The sequence below is a fragment of the Falco peregrinus genome, chromosome 1, assembly GCF_023634155.1.
Source record: "Falco peregrinus isolate bFalPer1 chromosome 1, bFalPer1.pri, whole genome shotgun sequence".
Classification (NCBI taxonomy): Eukaryota; Metazoa; Chordata; class Aves; order Falconiformes; family Falconidae; genus Falco; species Falco peregrinus.
This window is the reverse complement of record NC_073721.1, coordinates 115,618,440-115,641,956: the sequence shown is the minus strand read 5'-3', so window position 1 is coordinate 115,641,956 and position 23,517 is coordinate 115,618,440. Positions and strand designations below refer to the sequence as shown.

Here is a 23,517-nt window from a genome sequence, read left to right as displayed (position 1 = left end):
CAATGATTCTTTTATTGCACATTATGAGTTACTTAGCTACTTAGCAATCTGCAAATGTAGAGGTAATGGCAATATCAGTTTTAGGTATTTTATATCTAGTCAGTTGTTTGGAGTATTACTAATCTGAATGAATGCCCTTGGGAAATGAGTTCTTGACAAGGATATAATTATTTGCCAGATGATCTGAGATACAGTAAAGACAAAAATCATTGGTCGGGTTGCTTGTTAGACCTTTTTCTGTAACTCTCATTTGAGGCTGAGTGTTGAGTTCCCAAATTACTTGGAAGAGATTGTTAACACACAGTCATCTTGATCATTGTTGGCTGAATCCTGCTGGGTATTTCCAGTTTAGAAATTGTGAGCGCTTCCTTAGGTGTGGTACTGTACTGTACAGTATGAATAAAAAGAATTGTCATTTTAACAGACAAGGTTGGAACTAATTCTTTGGAAAGCCAGATGGAAAACATATTTTGAATGTATGGGAACCGTATATGTATTAGACAAGGAGAATTCATTGTTACTGAAGGACTAAAACACTAAAAATGTGGTTTTACAAGAAGACATACTATTTTTTAAATGTGTTCATCAGTACAAATACATTTGGGAATCTGAGAGTTGTAATACAAGTCATAACAGATGCTGGGAAACTATTTTCATGTTATTGTAGTTGACTAAGACTTTTTTTTCTTTTTGCAATGAACTTTTTGCTCTGATGGTAGGAGCATGGGGATACATTTTTAGAGAAACCCTTTTACATCTAGATATTTTGTTTGTTTGATTATGATTATTGAAAGTCTTTTAGCGTTTAAAAGTGTTGAGCTTAGGCTCTGTGTGAATAATAGTCTTGTATGTTTAAAATGAAGAAGCCTAAGGTCTGTTTCAATTCTCATGTTTTTTCCCACTTACCATTTTTTACTGCAAGCTGTTGTTCACAGGAGATGTTTGCTTTCGTCCTTGTGACCTTTGCCTCATTGTTTATGCCAGTGAGCTGTCTGAACATACAACGTGATTCTAGAAGTATATTTTAACTTTAATAATTATAAATTCTGTGGAAATGCCTCTTATGCACCCATTTTAAGACTTTAAGCTTGCTTCTCATGTAGTTTAAATTGGTCCAGCAATGAAGGCATTAGCGGTGAAGTCCCTGTAATGCTATCTGGTTTTGGTCTAAGGTGATGTATGTTTTTGTGCTGGTGCCTCTAAATGATCAGAAAGCAATCAGGATAAAGGCAGTAATTATTTCAAAATACAATTAGATTCTCTATTCATGGAAATTTTTTGGAATCTATTGTGATTCAGCAAGTTAAAATAATAAGCTGTTACTTAAATATACTTTTATCCTCTGGATCCCCTAAACATGACTCTAATTAAGATGCTAATTACATGTATTTGTGTGAAAATGGTGTAATTTCTTTGTTTTTATTAAGTTGAATGATAGTGAATATTGCAGAACGGAATAGCTGGCTCAAAAATGATTCCTAAAACTCTTGGATTAAAGCTGTTCAACAGGGGATTGAGTTTTTTTGGACCAATTTCTTTTGGTCATCGCAAATGAAGTCCACAGGTTTACCGATACACTTAATTGAGTAAACTCAGTTAGGTTTGACCCTTTTTATGCATCACTGCTCCCTGAAATAAAATAAATCTTATAAATCTATAACATAATTCTAGTATTCAACTATATAATTAAGGCTTCTGGTTTTTGTTTTAAACCAATATTTACCACTAAAAGTCCGCTGAAGAAAAGCAGACTTTCTGTACCAGTAAATATAGGTTTATACTGAAAAACCTCAAACATTTTTCTTACAACTTTTGGCCTGCACACCTCTGGCCAGCTGCTGGTGCCACACCTTGTCAGTGTCACTGTGAGCAGGAGGCAGCCCGAGTAATTGGGAATAAATATCTTAATTCAAAATACCTGCAAATTTCTGGAATACCTGGTATGCTAGAGCACTTAGCTGGCTTCCAGGCAGCATGGCTGAGCTCCTTCCAGGCCTCTGCCATGACGGGGTGAAGCCTGTATGGAGGATGAAGAACTTTTATGCTGGTGCATCCTAATGTAAAACCTGAAGCCCTCGGCAACTACATGCAGCATTAAGATTCTGCACCTCTCTGAATTTATTTGTCAGTCGTTGTGATACTTTTATTTTGTTATTACGTTATCCTTGGATATCCAGTTCTAGAGTGAAATGAGTTCATAGATCTTGGCGCTGTGTCTCGTGTACATGTTTCCCTTCTTCCAGTAGGACTGTATGATGCGATATGATGTAGGTGGGACTTTCTCTGGGGAGCAGGATGTGTGTGGATGAGGAGCAGGGAGAGCAGACAGAACCAAGCAAGAAGCCAGTACCCAATCTATTCTGTGGCTGGCGATAGCTGCTATTAACACTTGCTGAGGGGCTAATATTTGAAGAGGGAATAACGTTGTTTTCGGTTCTGATTGTATAGATGTCTTCCCCTGGCTGCCACAATAGGTTTTAATTACATTTTGGGATATACTAGTTTAAATACTCTATGGAAATTTTTGAATGCATTTAAGGAAAGCTGTCTGACCAACAGTGTGCCCTGGATTGCTTTATCCAGAGCTAGTAGCAATGCAGAGCTTGCGTGCTAGCATTCTTTAGCTGGAAGAAAACCGGCAAAAAGTAAATGATCTTCAGGCCTACGTGGTCCTTGTACTCCCCACTTAGACATCTAAATCTTGGTGTGATGGTGTCACTCGGACACCATCTCTTCAAAAGGCATGGCCTTAATCCCAGTTCTGGTTTATGAGGATAGACTTCTGGGCCTGCATAGTTCATAGTGCAGAATTAGGATTCAATTAATTTTGGGCATGCCAGTGAACAATCATCCTATGGTTAAAACCTTTGGTGGGTACTGCTGTGGTCTCCCTTTCACTAGTGAGTGTCTTGGGCACGTGTGATACTTAGCCAGTCTTCCCCTCTGCCATCTTTTCTCGTATTATATTGTAGCCACACACAAACGGTTTTGAAATGCCATGTGTCTGTTGTTTGAAATTTGAATCGGACCACCACCTCCCCTAAAACACATTTGAGAAATGCTTCTTCCCCATTCAATGATGGTAAGTCACAAATAGAGCAGAGGAAAAAGGCTACAATAAACAGTATAGCAACATTCTTGATGTACTGTATGGAACATGATTGTTTTGGAAATACTGTAAAATTGTCTCGGGGGACTCAGATGAAGCAGGTTTGCTGTCACTAAGCGCCACTTTGCCAAGGTGATACATTGAAGATCAGGAGGGCAGGATTGGATGTAATTATTTTCTTTTCTTCCCCTCTTATATTTACTTCTTTAGTTTTATTTATTTATGTATTTATTTTGGTCTGCGTCGCTCTTAGCTGTGTCAGGTTGGCCTCTTATGCTGACCCAGACGCTGCAGAACAAGTTACAGCTGGCCTGTGATGGGTTTCTACTTGGTATAGAGCGAGTAGAGTTTCACATTGGGTTTGCCACTTTCTGTCCCATCACAGGAAGGTGCCTTGCTGCTCTCCATCCTGAGGGTTCCTATGTAAGGCTGATTTTGGCTATGACTTAATTGCTTGGCAGGTTAGAAACAGATGTATGCTACAGCTCTTACTCAGAAAACAAGAGATGCCATGGATTGCTCTTTGTTTCTTCCCTTGTATTCTAGGTAATACATTTCTTCCATGGATTTGTGATGGAATTATCTAATCTTTTGTGCAGTGTTGCCTTTCTGGAGACTTTCTGATCTCAATTTGTTGGTGTTTAAATAAAACTTTATCAAGGGGGGATGGGTGGTGTTCAGTCTTCAGAAACTGGAGGCTTAAAGGGTTGTGGGGAAGTACAGCATCTGTAGAGAGTGTGTCTGGTGGCAACAGGATTCAGTAATTTGCAGTTTGCAGTGCAGCTTTCCAGAGATAATAGTTTGGAGGATGCCCAAGAAGCCTCTGGCCCATAGCTGGGGTGCTAACCATAGCTGCACTTCCTTCAATCAGGAGCCCACTTAAGGTTTATAAAAGTAGAAGTCTCCCCTGTTGTTAGCCAGCAGAGGACACATTTTGTGTTCAGTGGTGGTTCCACAAGCTGTTCACCAGATTAAGTCTGTTATGGGTATGTTTGCCTTGTTGACTGGATAAGCTACTACGTGTGCAACTTCATGCTGCTGTGCCAGAACTTCTGGGGCAATACTGGGCCTGAGGATGCAGACCTGAAGTAAGCATAGGGCAGCTCTCAGTTGGTTTGGGAGCAATGGGAGGATCACTGGGTTAGGGTTTGGCGGGGCCAATCCATCTGTCAGCTTCATTTACAGTGATCCTTATTGAATAAAGTTGCAGGTTCTGTTTTCCTGTATGCTTATTTTCCTTTCCAGTGGTGTGTTGCTAGCAGCGTTGCTCACCTAGGACAGTCTTTCTCATTGCCGTTCATCTTCCGTCTTGCAAACTTGAATGTTTTATATATGAAATTCATACACTGTCAGATGAGTTCATGGACTCAGCAGCCTGTGATTATTAGAACAGTACTACCCAAAACGCAAGACCCAAACTATTTAGCCACGTGTATCACCAGGAAAACTTCCTCTTGGTAGAACTGTAGTAGACATTGGCTAATAGGAGGCCATCTCTACTTAAACAAGACTTCAGGAGCTGAGATTCTTCAAATGTGTACATAGGGAAATAGTAACAAATTAATCGTTAGGTTTTTTCCACCTTGCAGTAAGATCACCTTCCATCTTGTTTGTCTTCATCTCCCTGCTGAACTCCGAAGATGAAGACAATATAGATGCATGTGTGTCACTTTGGTCTTACTCCCCAGACTCAGTAAATATTTTTGTAGAATGAAACAATTGTGGCCTGGAGTGTTTCTGATTAACCATCGCACTGTGCTGGAAAATATGTTTGTAGCATATTGGTCTTGTCTTGTGGATGTCTCCTTTGGTTGTTTTCCTGACCGTTCTGACTTTCCCAATTCAGATTTATTTATTTTTAAAGGATTGCAGACCTACTGAACAGCCTCATTCATGCTAAGGTTGATGTGCAGGTAGAGAGGCATGAGAAGAATCATTTGCTTTTTTTGGTGACAGTTCAGTGAAGTTGGGCTCTTCTTTGGAAGGTACATTGGGAGGTAAAATGTAGCCTGTTAAATTAAAACCTGTGCCTTCTGGTTTTGCTTATAGATCTTCACTGAAGTATGAAGGAGTTCCAGCTTTTATCTGGAAGAATATTTTGAATGTTGACTTGCTGGAGAATCTGTTGTTTTCCTTTCTACTTCTCATTTTATGAAATGATTCATGACCATTAAAGCCTCAGAAATACCAAATGAAAGCCGCAGTTCTTTTGTCTACAGTCTTAATCATTTTCATGCTCTTCTTCAAGTTTCCCTCTCTCATTTTTTGCTGGAGGACATCAGAATATCCAGTGATGTTCAGCTGATGTTTGAAACTAAAATTTGTTTCCTTTCAGGAACACTTTTTTCCTGTCTCTTTTCTTCTTCTTTGTTTTTCCCTCTGATATTTCATCTTTTTCTCTTCCTGTATGCAGAGTAAATTACCAGTGGCTGCTAGGGGCAAGGTGAACTAAAACAGAGTGGGATCCTGTCGACAGGGTTTTCCTGTTGCCTTATGGCAGGCATGCTTGTAACTGGCCTTTTGAAAACACGGTATCACTCTCCCAGCAAGGAGAGAGGCAGAGGGTAGGATACAGTAGTGTGCTGTGAAGGGAAGAAGAGAAACGCTGCTCACTCACCTAAAATGCAGTGCTTTCCTTTTGGCTACTGGAAGATTTAAAACACCAGTTAGTGGCGCTGCTTAACACCTAAGGGCGTTCACTGACAGGTGTGGCTATATGCCAGGTTTATGAGACTCCCTAAATGCTGATGTTTGCTCCAAGGTGGGGATGGTGGATAGCACTGGCTCATCCTACAAACTCTGGAAAAGCCTTGACAAGGGGCTGGCTAGCATTGGGGCTCGGCTGGCCAGCATGCCCCATGCCGGTCCTTGCACTGCTGCTCAGCTCAGCGCACGGTGCAGGCTGGCGGAGGTGCTGAGCTTGCTGTGTGCTTTCTCTTCAGAGACTGTTAGAAGCCTGCCTCCATCCATAGCCATTAGCAGGTACATGCTGAGTGTGGTCGGTGGTGCTGGAGGTGTAAACTGGTTTCTCCCTGTTCTCTTGCTGGAAGTGATGTCTGGAGAGCTGAGCATTACCCTAGACCACAGTTACATCTGTTTCTGGTGGGATGCTATTTAGTGCTACCAGGGTTGAAAGGTCCTATGATTTCTTGTCCCCTGAATGCACTTTTTTTTATTAATTTTTAGAAATTACCTGCTGGATCCCTCCTGTTTACCAGCTGTGCTTGTCTGGCCCAGCAGATAGGTTTTTTGGTGGTATACTTGCACTTTACATGGTTTGTACAGCCACGTAGATGGGGTGTCGAACTGGACCCACTGTCATTCTCAAGTGGAACAATGAGGGAATATGTGCCAGAAACGCGTCTGTTGCTGCCGATGAATGAGAACAATGCCTGGCTGTCAGGTTAGATGAGCCTGTCCCTGCAAAAGACACTGTCAGATTTTCAGAGCAAGTGTGGAAGAATTCACTTAATGTCAAATGCTGTTGTTGGATTGCTGTATTTAGCTGTCACAGTGTGATGGAAGTTAGGGTTAGAGAACTGTTCAGTATTGCTGCAGGAAACTTGCATGTCATTTTGAACTCTTGACTTGCACGTAGGCTGGAGCCAAAGATACCCATAGAGCTGCTCAGCATGTTATTTTTTTAGTTGAACCGAGCCAGGATTCTGGGACAGCAGTATCCTTACTGTTAGAGTGAGAAATAGTTATCATATTAGGCTCTCTGCATGGCACAAACATCCAGGCTTACTTATTGCATGATAAAAATGAGTATATCAGATGCAATCCTTTGTATGTAAAAATATATAATTTGCTTAAAAATGCATACTTATCCTTTATAGGATAATAGAAGCTGAATTTTGTGTTTGCTTTCGGAGTCTAGCATTGTTTCCTAGATTTTCCTTGTAAATGACTGAAATAAATAGCTTCAAGAGTCCTCTTAGTAACCTTCACTGAACGACAAAAATGGGCACAGTGACTAAAAACATCCTGTTTTCTAATATTTAGCTGAACAACAGAGAAGCAATCCCTGTTTAAAGTATTTGGGGTAGCTGGAGTTGAGGCTTATGCATGTTAAGTGCAGACCCATGTCGATGGTTTTTGCTGTAGTCCATCCAGCCCTCCTGGAGGAGGGGGCAGGCACCAGTGCAGCTAAAGGAGGTTCTTTTGGTATTGACCTCTAAGTTGTGCACTAAGTACCTGGCTTCTGTCATTTAGGTGGGGAGGGACCTTGGAAGGCCATGTGGTCCAACCCCTGCCCAGAGCAGGGTGAACTTAAATTGCGTTGCTCATGGCCATGTCCACTAAGGTTTGGAGTACCTCAAAAGGATGGAAATTCTAGATTCAGTGGGAAAGCCGAGTAAAGCTCCAGCAGAGTCAGCAGAGCTGGGCCACTCCATGCTTTTAGCATTTACTCTGAGGTGCTGAGAAATTTGGGAAGGTACATAAAGCTGTTTTACAGCAGAAGGTATAGATCTGATTGTGTGTCTCTGGAAAATTACTAGTAAAAGCTATTCTTCACATTGTGGAGCCTTAGCTACTACTTCTTAGTGCATTGGTTCTATCAGACAACTGCATTCTGAAGACCAGCATACCGTTTTTCAGGTGCAGTTTGTCATTCATTTTGACTCCCAGTGCAAGCATGGAAGCACCGCTCCGATTCTATGTGGAAACGATTAGCAATTAATTCTAGGTACAGTTTTAGCAGGTACCAGCATTACTCACCAAAGAAGAAAAATAGGCAAAGGTTTCTCAAAAAGTAACCGTTGGCTGATGATTTGCTTTAAATTGTATCTCTTCTGACAGAGAGTTGGGTCCCTATGTTATGTTAAACATACGCCTTCAGCCAAACAATTAATAAAGGTCCTTCATTAAACATTTTCTTGCAAGGAAGAAACCCTGTGTGTTTTCCTAGGGAGAGGAAAAGTGAGCTGAAGGAGCGATTGGAAACCCTTCCCAGTATCCCTGCAGCTCACCTCAGTTGTGATTGGTATTCAGCTGTCTCTTACTCTTTCAGTTGCTCTCTGCCCACTTTATCTGGCCTCTGTCTAATATGAGACCCACGCTTTGGGTTTGGTTCAGACTGGGTCACACCAGGGTGGCTTGGTGCATGGCAGTGCCGCTGACAAAATTTCCGCCTGAAGCCTTGCTGCCAGCAATGCCAGAAACTCTTCCTCCCGTGGGAGCTGCAGATGGGCAACACTTTCTTTGGGAGAGGGCTGTAATTTCCTCAAGAGGTCACAGGCAGGGCAGAGCGGGGATGTACAGAATTAGCACACCCCCCCGGGCAGGCTGCAGCACAGGGCTCCAACTGTGTCTCTGCCAGGGCCCTGGAGAGGACAGCCACGATGCCCCTGCCGTGCCTAGGCTGGGTGGCATTCCCTGCTGCCAGCTTCACACAGGGCTTTTGAACACTTCCCTTGCTTCTCCGGCTCTGGCGTGCTCTCACTGCCCGGTTGTGCCTGATAAGGAGGCACTGCCAAGCTTAGCATGATTTGCTTCCCATCATTTTACATTTGTGTGCCTGCTCCACAAATCCACCCCCAGTTGCTGGCTGATCGTGAATTTAGGAGAGCCAGGCAACCATTCATCCTTGCTGAGCCGGGGCGTTGAGAGCTGGAGTAGCAAGGAAGGGATGGACCCAGTTGGTTCTTTTGATGGGACAATGTCAGTGTTGCCCCATGGAGAAGGGAGATCATTAATTAGAGAATGCATGATGGGCAGAGGCTGTGCTGCAGCCACAGGACCTGGTGTGCCCGTCTGAAGGAGCCGATGCTGCAGTCCTGCCCGGGGTCCATCCCCACACGGGTGGAAAGGACACACAAAGCTTCACTTTGTCATGGTGGTGCAGGTTCCCCGAGGCTGTTCCTGAAGAAGAGTATCTTCTAGTTTGGTGCTTGCAGATGCTGTCAGCCAGACCTGTCATTCTCAAGCATTAGTCATCAGAATTTCCAGATGAACTTTTTTTCTCTCTGCTGTTCTAAGACTTTTCTAGTTGATGGCTAATGTCTTTTGATAATTATTCAACTCATTTTGCTATTGAATTTGTACTTAAATATCATTAATCCGAGACATAATTACTTGTTTGTTTTGGACGTCTTTGATGAAACTTTGGGCATCAGTCATACTGCCTCTCAGCACCATACCATTACAGAAATCCTTTTATACTTTACGAGTTTGTAAGTGACTCTAAAAGTGAAAGACTTGTCTTTTTTAAATTGCAATGGGAACAGCTTTGTCCCTGAGGTGCCGTCTCCCTCTGGGCTTTGGAGTGAAAGGAAGGTGCTGTGGGCACTGCAGGTGGCTTGGGCTGTATAGATGCATTTGTGCTTATTTTACCGTCACAAATCACATTTTATAACCAAACTTTGCTTGTAGTGCTGTTCAGGAAAACAGTTTTATAACAATATAAAATGCTTCTTTAGTATTCATAGCCTATAATATCAGCAGGAAAATATGCTCTATTAAACACAACAGTGGGTAGCTGTTTAAGTACCATGGTTGACCCTTTACAATTCGATTGATGGTTTTCGTGATTTTACATGAGGTAGATTGTTATTCCCTTGAATACTTTTATTTATTTATTTTTCAGGATTTAATGCCATAGTGTCTGATCACCTTATAAATATCAATGAATGTAACCTTCAAAATGAATTCTTTTAAAAGACATTTTACAAATAGGCAGAAGTAAAGGACACTCCCTCCCTCTCAAAGAAGTAACATTCAGACCTTAATATAGGTTTCTTTTATAAGCTAGACAGCAGCTTTCTGAGGAAAAAGTGTTCCACTGGAAAATGCACTTGTCAGGCTCAAAGTGTTCCATGGAAGTACAATTTGATGACTTTTTTTTTTTTTTTACGAAGCTAAGCATGCTGCATCCGAGTTGGAGCTTCTTGGATGTACAGCCTAGCCTACCCGGTGGACAGCTTCGAGGCTCCCCGGGTCTCTGACTTCATTGGATGCTGGCTCATCTAGGTTTTCAGAGCCCCATTTTGGAAATAGATTTTAAAAATCGGGTTTCCCCGTGGCACAGAAATCTGCTTCTGACTCTTAACTCGGACCAGATGGTCCCCAAAGCCATGTACTTGCTGAGACTGAAATTTGACAGAGTACCTAAACATCACTTTATGCTCAGCCATTTATAGATTCTTACCAACCTGGATCGGAAACGGGTGGTTTATGCCTGTAGGTTTTAACAGGTAGCAACAAACTCATTCTGTCTGTCTTAATAAGTTCCGTTATTTCTTGTGACTGGAGAAGGTGAAAAGCAATCTTACTTGTCTGCTTGCCAGTCTTACTTGGCAGATGATTGTGGAGCAACATTTGGCATTGATGAACAGGGAACTCTAGGAAAGTTACATGGTTATAGCCCTGCAGGGAAGTAGCTGACATTACTAAAACTGAATACATTGGAATTATATGAATAAGACTTTGAGTCTGTAACACCAGTTTGCAGGAAGGAGAAAGGGCCCTGCAACAAGTCCAGTTGTGTTGCTCACGTTCACCTCGGTTACCACTTTGTATTATCCAGAACCAGTGGAGGGTAATGGCAGTGTCTGCTTTGACTTCAGTCGTTTCTGGCCAAGCGCGTAAGGAAAAGACTAGATGTCACTGAAGTTAGTGTAATCAGAATACTTGAAACTGCATTAACAATGCAGATCCCTAAATAAATATAGTATAAAAGTCCTGTTAGTTAGGAAATGAGCATAAATAAATGTTTGTATATATCAAGATTGTTTGTCTTAAGTTGCCTCACCATATGAGGTAACTGTTGTTTACTTAGACATTGCAATACTAGGGATGAAGAACTTTCTGAAAGACCAAGGACAAAATAATAATAGAAAATCTTTCCTAAAACAATAAACACTTTAAATCTGTCTCTAATCTGTATATGGCATTTTAATAAAGCAGATTCTAGGAATTTTATAGCTGGCTTTAGTTGCATTAATCTATTGAGTAATTGTTTACAATATTAATAAAGACTGTAAAATTTTGCTCTGATAGATTTCTTAAACATACAATAAAAGGAGGTAGATTTTCCCATTTCTAAAGCTATTCTTACTAGCTTTACTTGCATAGATAGATGTATTAAATAGGACAAGATAGATTAAAAAAAGATCTGTTATCTGTGAGGGGCATAGAACCATTTCAACTTTCATATTTTTTACCAATAAAATCATGACAGGAGTAGAGTCACATCATGTCAGTTTTCAATAGTAAACTCTAGTGATATATTTATTTGAAAGGGTAAATATGAATGAGAGGAATGGGTTGAAAAGAAAAACTCCTATGGATCCATCATTTAAGAAGGGCAGTAGGCCCTTCGTATTCATTTCACAGGACCCCGTCTCTCTACATGCACCCACATCCTTGATTTTTTTGGAAAGTAATTTGTGCTAATGTAGCATCGGCATATTGTGGCTCATTTATTTGGCTGATGTCATGGTTGATGTTTCACTTGTACATACATATAGACATAGTTTTGCTCATGGACAAAACAGGGAACAGTAAAAGTGCTTCAGAGTAAAGAAGAGAAAGCAGCCTGAAGCTTAAACATTACTGTTCAAAGAGCACTAGGTTTCCTCTGTGTTCACTAACGGTGATGGATGTGATCCCTCATTTTGTATTTAAATGGGAGATTAGCTCAAAATTCCTGTATGCTCCTTTTCTAGATACGGGATGACATGAGACAAGGTTTACCCATTCTGTTCCTGTTGCTCAGATGTTACTGATTTGATTTGTGTTTATAATGTAATCTTCGATTTGTAAAAGTGTATGTTACGTAAAAAAAACAACATCCAAAGGCATCTAGTTCTGCTAAAAACATACAACACTTCTAGATTTAATTATTGAAATGTATATTGTAGTGATTTACTTTTTCCCTCTTTATGCCTCTACTTTTAAAACATGTTTCTGAGTAAAAAGAAGAATTTGTCCTTTTTTTTTTTCCAGACCAAATGTGTGTGGATCACGTTACAATGCTTACTGTTGCCCTGGATGGAAAACTTTACCTGGTGGAAACCAATGCATAGTCCGTAAGTTAATCCGGTTATGTGTTATGACTGAGGTTTATCTTCGTCCCTCTATGTCAGGGTATTTTTAATTGTATACCAGAACTGAAATGTGTTTCTATACAATTTCAATAGCAGCTGCACGTCATTTCTTTACCATTTTAAATATATTAAGCTAATATACCAAGTTTTGTGGGCTACAATACAGTGATGTGATACCAGTATTTAACAAAGGATTAATCTCATCCACATGTTCTGTTTAAGTCTGTGGGAAAGGGATCCAGGGGGTGTGTGGACTCAGGAGCAAGTAGCTGTGGAATATGTTAATCTATTTAGGTAAATGGAAGGAGGCAACAGCATTGGGCCAGCAAGTGCATTTTCTCTGCTTGTTTGGACCATATCCCTGAAATATCTGTGTTAGGGATATAAATATGTATATACATACATCATAGTGCTGTATGCATGCTCACGTGTAATGGTGCAGTTTACCAGAAATATTTGTTAAAGGCACTGTGGCTAAGACTGGTAAGACTGCCTCCAGAGATAGCAGGCAGTGTGCTGTCAAGTGGGAGTTACTATGCTTTTGTGTGTCTGGTGCAGAAATAAAGGGAGCGTTGTAATGCTGCCTCAGTGCCATCCTTCCTCCAAGAGCAGTCCAGTGGACCACAGTTTCACTTTTCCAAGGAAATCTCCCTTTATCTAGTGTGGCCTGTGGCATGTTCCCAGACCTTTTCATAAAAGGCTGTGAAGGTCTGTCTCCTATAGTGCTGTAGGTGAACAGGAAGAACTGTTTTGGAATCTGTTGTTTGCAAGTTAATGAGTTTGTAGATATTTATGTTACGGTACTGAGTGCATATTTTCTATCAGGTGTTCTTTGTGTATTTGGGGTTTTTGAAACACATTTTAAAGGCATTTATGTTTTCTTTACAGCAATCTGCAGACATTCCTGTGGGGATGGATTTTGCTCTAGACCAAACATGTGCACATGCCCAAATGGTCAGATAGCCCCCTCCTGTGGTTCAAAATCAAGTAAGTATTTCTTCTGTGTCTTTGATACTGCTCTTTTGAGTCTGTGAAGCTACTAAGATATGTAAGATAGTTCAGTGGTCAATATTTAAGACAAATAATGTCTGAGTCACCAGACATACTTTTACCATAGGAAAGAAAGCATAGCCTCCTATGATGAAACTGAAGAATTACCCAGAGACTAGCTACTGGTGACACTCTTGTTTTGCCAAATTAAAACCAAATTAGTTTTATTGGAAGCTATATTAATTTGCCAGGCTGTAACACTAATTCTGGTCTTCCTTGATTTCTGGAAAATACCTTACCTGTATTCAGCGCTAGACATGCACATATATACAGAAAAAAAGTTGTAACGACAGGGAGATGACTGTTGACAGCTGGCTGAATTTGGCTTGCTTTGTAATTCTGCTCTCGTTCTGGGGGTTGCTAAGCCAGACGCTATGCTGTATTTTACATACATAGGCCTACAAGTATTATAGCATTTCCTTGCAAGGCTCAGCACTTACCTTCTGAATCTAATGCTGCTGAGCTTATTCAGGTGATACTTCTGTAGGTACTAGAGATACAGAACCGGTCCAGGTTTTTAAGTGGAACGACTTTTCATCAGAAAAAACCCAAATGCTTTGGAAATGAAGCTTCTCAGAGAGATTACTTTTCCTAGAAATGCTTAAATTTCAGGTTTTCAAGGAGAGTTCCCCAGATCCAGAAAAAAACAAGTAAAATTAAGTTAATTCAATGAACCAGATCACTCAATGACTAATTTATGAGTATCTGATATGAAGTAGAAATCCTTCATTGCTTGGGATAGTATCTCAGTTCATGTCTTGAGATGCCGGCTGTGAAGTCCACTGTATTCTCATTTGAGTATGGTGCCTGTCTCTTAGAATGCAGAAGATTTTGATTTTTACATAGTATGTTAATTTTCTGGGAAGAATTTTGGGGGAAACTGGTTCCCACAAATGCCTGTAACTATCTGAACAACATATTAACTGATGTCAGTGGGGGATGCACTAAGCTGAGGTCTGTAATATTATGCAAAACAGTTATCCTTTTAACTCTGAATATCTTTTCAGGCTCAATGTGTGGTCTGCTTTGCCCCTGTATTTTTTACCTTTCTATTTTTTTGCTTTCCTACTTGATAAGAGTTTTCCCACAAAACTGACCACTTCAGCTTGTGGCTTTAGCATCCTTTTCATATAATAACAGTGGAAACCCAATAACAACTGTGGAATGTAATGGAATGACATGTACTAAAATGGTAAATATTGTTCTTTGTAGTTCAACCCATTTCTCAGGCTCCTGTGATGACTGTTAGGGAGAGGCCAGCATGAGGAGAGTATGGAGCTGTGGAACTTCCAGAGAGTACAGGAAGGAGGAGGGGTGCAAAATGCTGCACAAACGTGTGTGTTGTTGTGTGTCTGCCTCAGGTTGCAGCTACTGTTTTGCTGGGTGCATATGCCTTAGCCCTGTAAGCCAGTAAAGAAAAGCATGACCTTCTTCCAAGTTCCCTTCAGGGTACAGAAGGGGAGATGTATCCCTACATCTGTTAAATATTTTGGCACCTTTGTAAAAGGCAGGAACAAGTGGGCCTTAGTATTACCTCATTAGGTTTTTTTAGGCCACACTGAAGTATTGTATGAATCAAGACTTGAAAGAAAAATAGAGTATGAGTAAAGTTACAGTTCTTCTTGTGGTTCTTTTTCTGAAATATTCTACCACTGATCTCCGTAGTCTTAGTGTTCGTTGGAGTTGCACAAATAAATGGGTGCAGGACTTTACTGCAGTATTTTTAGCAAGAAGCTTTTAAGGCCTATATAACATAGCTATTTTGGTTGTTGACAATTACTTCTCCTAGACATGAATATTCTACTAGTCTTTAGTCAGAATTACAAGCTTTAATTGGTGCTCACATTATTTTCCTTGCATTGCTATGTAGGTTTGCCCGCTTTTTGATGTTGCTTTTCTGTATACGGTATAAGTATTAACACTTTACAAACAGACAGCAAGTTGGCTTAAAAAAGATACTGTTTATATCTTGTTTAACCAGTGCAATAATTTAAGACACATTTTGTGTGTATGGTCACATCACCTTTATTTATTGAGACCAGCCAATTCTAAAAGCAAAAGTGTCCTAAGCTGTTGTAGGCTGAAAAGACTCTGCTGCCTCTGTGCACTCTTGTGTAATAATGTTTATGACCCAGCACCTCATTAAGACTTACAGAACATACATTTTCTGTAAGCCATTTGCTCCGTTGGCACTGTAGACAAAATCCAGGAATATGTCTTTACACAATAGACCATAATTGCTATGATCTGCTATTAGGAAACAAAGTAAACAAACTTATAAAAAAATCAAAGGGTTACTGTCAACTCCCATTGGTAACAGTTAGCATTTTTTCAGAAAATGCATTCATGAACTTGATTTTAATTACATGTTCTAACAAATGAGAAAAAAGTCTTATTACAAAAATTTAAAAAAAAATAATAGATGATACAGGTTTGTCACATTCAAAATGCAAATAACAAATATGTGTGAAAATGCTGTGATTTCTCAGGATTAAATGTATGGCTTCTGAAATATGAGATGTGCCTGAGCTGACTTTTGGATATTTTAGGTTACATGTGTCTTTAGTCCTTAAGGAGTCAGGAGGGGGCACAGGTTTTATAGCATGCGCAGCCATAGGCAGAAACTGAATTCATGGTGGCCATATAGACTGATTGTCTGCCAGAATCAAATAATGCAGTTTGGAAAGCTTGTGGACTGGGAAGCAAAACAAAGCTTTCAAGTTTGATTCTTATGCAGGTCAGTTGTTGGGACTTTTCTGGTTATGAGTCAGCTTTAGGAATCAGATTCGTGGTTGAAAAGATCAGCTGGTGGTTTTCTTTGCAGGGATTTTCATGACATCAATGAACTTGCTGGCTGCGTAGTGGTTATTCCTGTGTAATTAGTGAATTTTTGGGTATGCTTACAGTAGGCTCGGAGATAAGATTGCCATGTGTGGAGGCATCCTCCCTGCTGGCTCCGATGTGTGGGTGGCTCTGACGTTGCAGGTGCGCATGTGGGGAGATGTCTCACACCCTGGCCATGCCAGCCCTGTGGTGGCTGCTCCGCTGCTGCCTCCCAGACAGCCTGGGCTATGGCTGCTTTGGCATGGTCTGTTCGTGCTGCAGCCGTGCCCCTGTTTGTGTTGCAGCCGTACCCTGCGATCCCGCCATGTTTTTGGAGTCACTGCTCTGCCCCAGTGGGAGCGGGTGGGGGAGGTGACTGAGGAGGAGGGTCTCTCCTCCAGCATCAGGCACCCCCTGTGCCCCCAGGGTTGTGGGTCAGGTGTGTCTCTGAGCCCAGCCGCTGGTTTTGCTCCCAACCTGTCTGGACAGCTTGGGCTGGCGTAAACGCGGGAGGTGTGTGCTGCTGGGGCTGTCTGTGAAGGATGGGAGCGGCGGCAGGGGCAGCGAGAGCTGTGGGGTGCTGGGGGTGGCAGCTAGTGGGGACAAGTGTCTGTGCTCCCCCGGCAGGCCGGTTATGCCTGGGGTGTAAAATGGGGCCTGCTCTGCACCCCCCGGGTGTGCAGCTTCAGGGGCACCAGCCGAGAGCCGAGGTCTTCCTCAGAGAGCCGAGGTCTTCCTCAGAGACCGTGAGCTGTGGGGGGGAGCTGGAGCCTGGGCCCTTGGCTTCGCGCCCCGGGCTCCCGCTCCTCGCTCCGTGGGGTGCTGTGGCAGATTCCGTTCAACAGCCGTAAAAACTGGAGCTCGGCCCCTTCCCTTATATCCTGCTGCTGTCAGAGGTGGTAAGAGTTCTTGGATTTTAAACATTTCCAGTGTTTTCAAGGCTGCCGCGGGTTTTCTCAGCACCTGGTGCAGTGCTGCAGGCCTGTGTCCTGGTGCCAGCTGCCATCTTTCCTGAGGCAGCCACCCGACAGAGAAAGCACGCGGAGCATCTGGGATGCGATGAGACCGTCATTCCTTGTTTACAGCTCCTGGCAGGCAAAGCCCTGCGTCATGCATGGCCGGGGTTGGGAATGTTTCCTCGGCGGTGGCACGGAGAGGCGTGGGGCAGCCCCTCCTGTGGTGCCCGCCGGCCCTGTGCGCCCTCAGCCCTCGGTGCAGGGCTTTTCCTGCCTGCGGATCGCAGACCCTCACACCTCACATTCCTTAGTTTGGGATTGCAGAGTAAGACAGCGTTTCGTTTGCATTTTGTGAGCTGCCTTTCGTTTGCTTGGTGAGCTGGACGTTTCCTGAGCAGTTGTGGGGTGATTGTGCTTTCGGTGTGGTGAAGTCCTCGCTCATTTCTGCTGAGGATTTATGTAAAAACTCAGGAACTTGTTGCTTAAGCACACAGCTTGTTATTTTGCTTCCATCGATGACGCAAATGTTGCCTGCACACAAAGTGTCTGTGGATGCACTTGGTCTCGCAGGCTCTTTTGCAGGTTTATGAAGCTATGTTCCTGTAGTTATTCCTGTTTTGATTTCAGGCTTTTCCAGTGCAGACTGCTTACAAATCGGACCCAAAAGAGGACAATACTTGATTAAAAGCAATAATCTATTAATGTTGTTAACATTTCCTGTGCGTGCCAAGCTAAGGCAAAGCTATATGCATTGATTTACCAGCATTATTGCTAATTCCTGTGCTTTTTCCTTGAGTATCTGTCAGTGTGATACCTTGGAACAGGTTATTTCATTTACTGGAATATCTCCGCTAACATTAATGGAATTGTTGATATAGCTGAGAAAAGAGACTCTGGATCTGCATTAATGTGCTACTTTTCAAAAATGCAATCTTAAAATCATCATCTGAGTGCCAGACAGTCTTCACATGTGTTTCTATAAACTTTTGGAAGGGTAATATTTCAGAATAGTCTGTATGATTTTGGAAATACTATTTTCAACATTCTCTCAAAAGAGAGCAGAAAATAAATTATTAGTTCACTGTATGCCACTGATTTTCTTGCATGATAATAAGGGAGGAAGCTCACTAATTTGAGTGGCTCATTTTAATAAAGATGACTGGGGGTCCCAGCAGTCTCCCGTAATGATTTTAGTTTTAGAAGGAGGAAGAAATATTTTACCTTGAAAAAGTTCCTTTAAGAAGCAGTAAGACAAAGTATGGAAACTTTGTGTGTGTATGTGTTATGTGTAAAACTGCTGCTTATCCCAAACCGGGGAAATATACTTCACTTTTACTTGAATAAACAAAGTGAAAATCATCATATAAGCTACCGTTAACCTTTTTATCTCAAATGTAGTTCAGACTATTTAAATGGCTTTGGTCTTCATGTGGGAATGGAAATTAGCTCTTGGCATAACTCACTCTAATTGAAATCAGTTTGTGGTTTTTAAGTTCCTTCCCTGCTTGACAGATGATATCATTTCCTATGCTTTTTGTAATCCCCTCTGTTTTTCTAAGATTGTATATTAAGTTGAACTACACATTTTCAAGTAACTATATACCTTTTTCTGACCTACTTAGGACATTGTCCAAAAATCTTCACCAGATATTCACTCTGTATTTGCAGACAATTTTACTTTTTGTTGAGGAATGTTAGTACATTTTTGTTGCCTGAAGTACTGAAGTACATCCAAAGTAGAACAAAGATGTATCATAACTATTAGACACAGAAGAAATGTAAGACACAGTTTTTACTTTTATAATTGAAGAATTAAGAGTACCAGTGTTTTAAATGCTAGTTTGTTTTAAAACCTTTCTCCAGCTGCATGATTAACTTCTATTCTATGGATTGATATTGCTATGGAAGGCAATACAGTTAAAAATATTAATTCTACTTGAAAATAAAAATAAAATTCCCATTCACATACTTCTGAACTGTAAAAAGCCAAATGATGCTTAAGGGCTTTGTGCAACAGGAAAAATTCAGTGGTTGGCATGGCACCTGTTAACAACAGGCTCTGGCGGGACACGCAATTTCTATTTTGCAGTCCTGAGCGTTTCAGACCGTGTGGTGTAGCTATCTGGTGCTCCATCACCATTCTGAAATGCTGATCTGACCGTAATCCTATCTGGGGAGGAGCTTTTCATGTGGTTCCTGTTAAGGGGGAAACCATTTCCCGGCTGCTTATTGGAGTGCCGGCCCCGTGCACAGCTGTGTCCGCCAGTGGGACCTGTAAGGAGGACTTCGCTTTGTCAGGAGCCCTGCCCACTTCTCTACGCCTGATGAAGAGCCTGACATACTTAAAATCGCTCCTGATGTCTACTTAAAAAATGTCTTTGTCCTTCTTACTAGAAAATGCATAGAAAATTACATAGAAAAATGCAGCACAGACTTTTTAAGTGTTACTGGCATGGGACTGGAGCTGCATGTTAATCATTATAAATGGTGTGGCTGCGGCTGAGGAGAGCGTCTGCTGCTCCCCCGCCTCTGCTTCTTGCAGGAGAGGGTGGTTGGCTCCGGGGAAGCGTTGTCTGTGAGCTCCACAGCCCCCGAGTGCAGCAGCTGGCAGCAGCTTTACCTGGGAGAGCCCACAGATGGCATACAGAAAGAAATCACTCTGTTATTTTTCCTTTTCATGCAAGAAGTCCTACCCGGGCCGATCAGCTTTTGGTATTGTGTGTTGGCAGAACCGGGCTGCCTTCAGGAGCGTCCTTAGATGCTTCCCTTTAATACTGCTCTCCCCCATTGCCCAGATGATAAGACTCTCTTTCTTCTTGGTGGTATCTGCCAGAAGTTTAGTACTTTTCCCTTATTGTTGGCTTTTTCTCATTGTTGCAAACTGAGAGACAATTTCTTTATTTTTTATGTGGGTTTATGCTCATATGGAATCTCTTGGAGTTCAGTGAATAAGGGTGGTTGGTGTCAGGTTCTTGCACCATGTCCTGTATTCCTTAGGAACTGTCAATCAGTATTGTTTTCTGTACTGCCATTGTAAGTGTGTCCTGAAATGTGCATCCTTGGTTTCTAATACTTGTTTATAGGTCATAGAATCAATCCCTAAAAGAAAAAAAAAAAAAATCCCTTGGCAGACAGATAAGTGTTTCTGACTGGCTTGATATAACTGAGGAAAATCTTTTTTCCTTTCAAGTACAACACTGTAACATCCGGTGCATGAATGGAGGTAGCTGCAGTGATGACCATTGCCTCTGTCAGAAGGGATATACGGGAACACACTGTGGACAGCGTAAGTTACACTTTTATTAATATAATAGATATATGCATGAGGTACTGTGTACAGTTAAGTAATTCTGGGATGTGTGGGTTAGGCACCCTTTAGCACTATATTTCAACTGATTTTGACCTTGGTTTTGATCAGGTACAGTAGAATTTTACAGGAGAACACATGACTTCGTAATGAATGCTGAATAAATTATTTCTCATCAAGACTATTAAAATAAACATCATGTGAATTCATAATAATTCGATATAACTTGATCCTGTAGTTCTCACACTACCATAATTCCCATTGACCTCTAGGGCTTCCCACTCACTAAAGCAATAGGCCGTTTTACATGGGATTCAGTTTTCATCTATAGACAAAATTAAGCTTTTAAATACAAAGCTTTATTTTAATTACAGAGGTTTGCTTCAGACTTTGCTAGTACGCTTTAGGAATTTTGCTCATTTTGATGAGCCTTATTAGCATTGATTGACATATTTGTGATTTCCTCAATCAATCCTGAGTCAACAGCATTCCTGGATCCGATGCTTGAAATCGCTCCCAAACTGACTCTGGTGGTCTCTTGGTCTTCTTGGCTGGAATGCTGTGAAGTAACTTAAATAAGGATGTAAACACTGCTTTTAACCAAGGCTGTCATGTTGCTATCTAGTGAACTATTGGTCTGACAGAGAAAATGTGTTTAGCTCATTTAATGAAAACCTTTTGTGCTCTGTCAAAATCAATGGCACACTTTACATGAACTTCAGTGGGACCAGGAATTTACCCTAATAATCTGGAAGAGGATCACATGGTGAAAGGATTAAGAATTGTATTTCTGCCTTCTCTGTGAAATATCAAGTGGATAAAAGAGGATAAATGGAAACCTCCTTTCTACTGAAGTGAACGTGAAACGGAACAAAGAATAATGTTGCTCAATGAGCATCAAATTGTATTTAAAAGGCCATTTTTCATGTGAATGTTCTATTTTCTGATTAATTTTTGAGAGCAGCTGCTTTTGGAGTTTATTATGAGGAAAACTGTGTTCTGAATCTAGTGACTGTCACACAGGGGAAGAATATCTTGGATTAACTTTGTCAAAATAGCTGCTGGTTACAGTTTGCTGTCCTAGTTAATAGCATGAATTATTTAACATCAGCAAACAGCCTTTTAATACTGGATTATTTTTCTATTATGGTAGAGGAGCAAATACATTTTTAAATTTGCTTCTGAATAGGGAAAAATCTTGAGGGTTCAGAGATGAAATTTTCTTCCTTCTATCTCCAGTCTCTACTATTTCAGTGTTTCTTTGTTGAAAGTTTGAAAGAGGTGTTATTTTGAAGTTAGGTGTAGCCATCCCAAAGATGAAGGCTCTGAGAGGTCAGAAAAGCTGTGATTGTTACTGTGTTTATATTATGCTGTCTTGAAAAGATCAATTTGTGATACTAATGAGGCCAGGAAATAAGAAAAGATTGTAAGTAGATTCTGGAAAAAAGGAGTGTCCTGTCCTGTTACGTTTACCATTTTTTACCGGTTTACCGGAGCTGGTAAAGTGCATACCATCATGTCTTTCTGGAAATAGCTCAATAAATATTAATTTTGCCTTTCATCTGATACAGCTGTCTGTGAAAATGGATGTCTAAATGGAGGAAGGTGTGTGGCTCCGAACCGATGTGCTTGCACATATGGGTTTACTGGACCCCAGTGTGAAAGAGGTATGTGCCCTAAAACAGTGGAAAAAAATTGATGTTCCAACGTGCTTAATAGTAACTTTAAAATACTTAAATAGTAATATGAAATAAAATATTTAAATAGTAATATTTTATTGCTGTCTGTGAATAAGATAAAATAGGATTAACATTCTTATAGAATACAATGTAAGGAAGCTTTACTGAAAGGGAAACTCCAATCTCAGAAAATAGTGGAGATATTAGTTAGGGAATAGCACAAATTAAGATGGTAACAGCTTTCCTAAATGGCATTTTTAATGAGAAAGAAAACTTCAACATTGATTTAAAGCCAAACGTTCAATATTATCTTCTTATTGTGATTTTTGTATGTCACAAGCATTGATTGGTATGATTTTAATGGTTAGCTCTTCAGTTCATGGTAGGTTTACCAAGTGCTGTTTTCTTTTTCCAGGACAAAAATCCCCATTTATTTTACTCTAACAGTAGGGTTGTTGAGCCTTTACCTATTCTAATCTATAGTTGAATTGATTTGATTTGATTTGATTTGATTTACTTAAAAATAAATTTTAAGTAGCGTTTTTGGCAACGTGTGAGATTCATAAGGATAGAAGCCAGGAGCAGATACACAAGCAGCTGATTAAGGCCTTTCTTTTGTTTACTCTTTTGCTATGAAAATGTTCCAATAGAAGAGGTGGCAAATAAAAAATATTGATCAGTGTTTTTAGTCAAACTTCAGTTTCTAAGTCATTAGAAGAGCTCTTAGTATCTCTGATGCATTTGCTTGCCAATGGTAAGCAGCATTTTGCCTCTGGCGTGTTTTGTTTTGGCAGAGTTTATTCAATTCTTTCTGTTTTGTACGGATTTATTGTTACCAATTTTAGATTTTTATTTGCCTATCCATAGTGATAATCACAGCAGTTTCCAGATGAAAACACATCTATACCAACTGTCTTATCCCGTATATGGATTTTTTTTCAGGGTTATTAAACCAATTTAATGGTTCATTTGAGAGAGATGTAGTGAACAATGTTTAAGTATAATGTTTCTGTTGATTTTTGTAATATTAACAATAAAACATTTTCATTTGTTAGAGCTACCAATTGATCTGTTTAGTTGGAATTTCATACATACTACTTATACAATAGGTTCTGTTAAATGTCTATGAACCTGGGACAGAATAGACACCAATAACCTGATTTTTTGCTTTCATGTAGGCTGTGTGCTTAGCACATTAAATTTCTGTCAGTGAGTGTGTCAGATGAACACTGCTGTCAGTGCTCCACCTAGAGTAATGGTTGGCTCTCTTACATCAGCAGCATAGGTGGGTGATGCAGAACAACAAATCTTAGCGGACCAAAGCTTTTCATTCTGTGCTATGGCAGACAGTAGAATGAAGCAGGTATTTCCTGCACTCCCTACAGCAGATGAAATTGCTGTGTAGGCACTGTGTGAAGCCTTGCCAGTTGCCCACTCAGATCTTATAAAAGTAGTTCAAACTGATGGTGAAGTTTTTCTGAAGACTGAAAAGTAGCTGTGTTGTGAATCTTGGGATCTCACTGCTGGAGAAGAGTAAGAGGAA

The 23,517-nt window shown here is 40.8% G+C and overlaps 1 protein-coding gene across 3 annotated transcripts in view; it reads left to right on the top strand.

Moving 5' to 3' along the window:
• The window catches only part of FBN1 (fibrillin 1), a 157,593-nt gene that overhangs the window by 2,499 nt on the left and 131,577 nt on the right, over positions 1-23,517 (top strand). For all 3 annotated transcript variants that reach the window (XM_055813633.1, XM_055813643.1, XM_055813626.1), the window contains exons 3-6: positions 12,059-12,141; positions 13,048-13,146; positions 20,179-20,274; positions 21,867-21,962. In XM_055813633.1, coding sequence (XP_055669608.1) covers positions 12,059-12,141; positions 13,048-13,146; positions 20,179-20,274; positions 21,867-21,962 — 374 coding nt within the window. The remainder of the gene's footprint in view (positions 1-12,058; positions 12,142-13,047; positions 13,147-20,178; positions 20,275-21,866; positions 21,963-23,517) is intronic.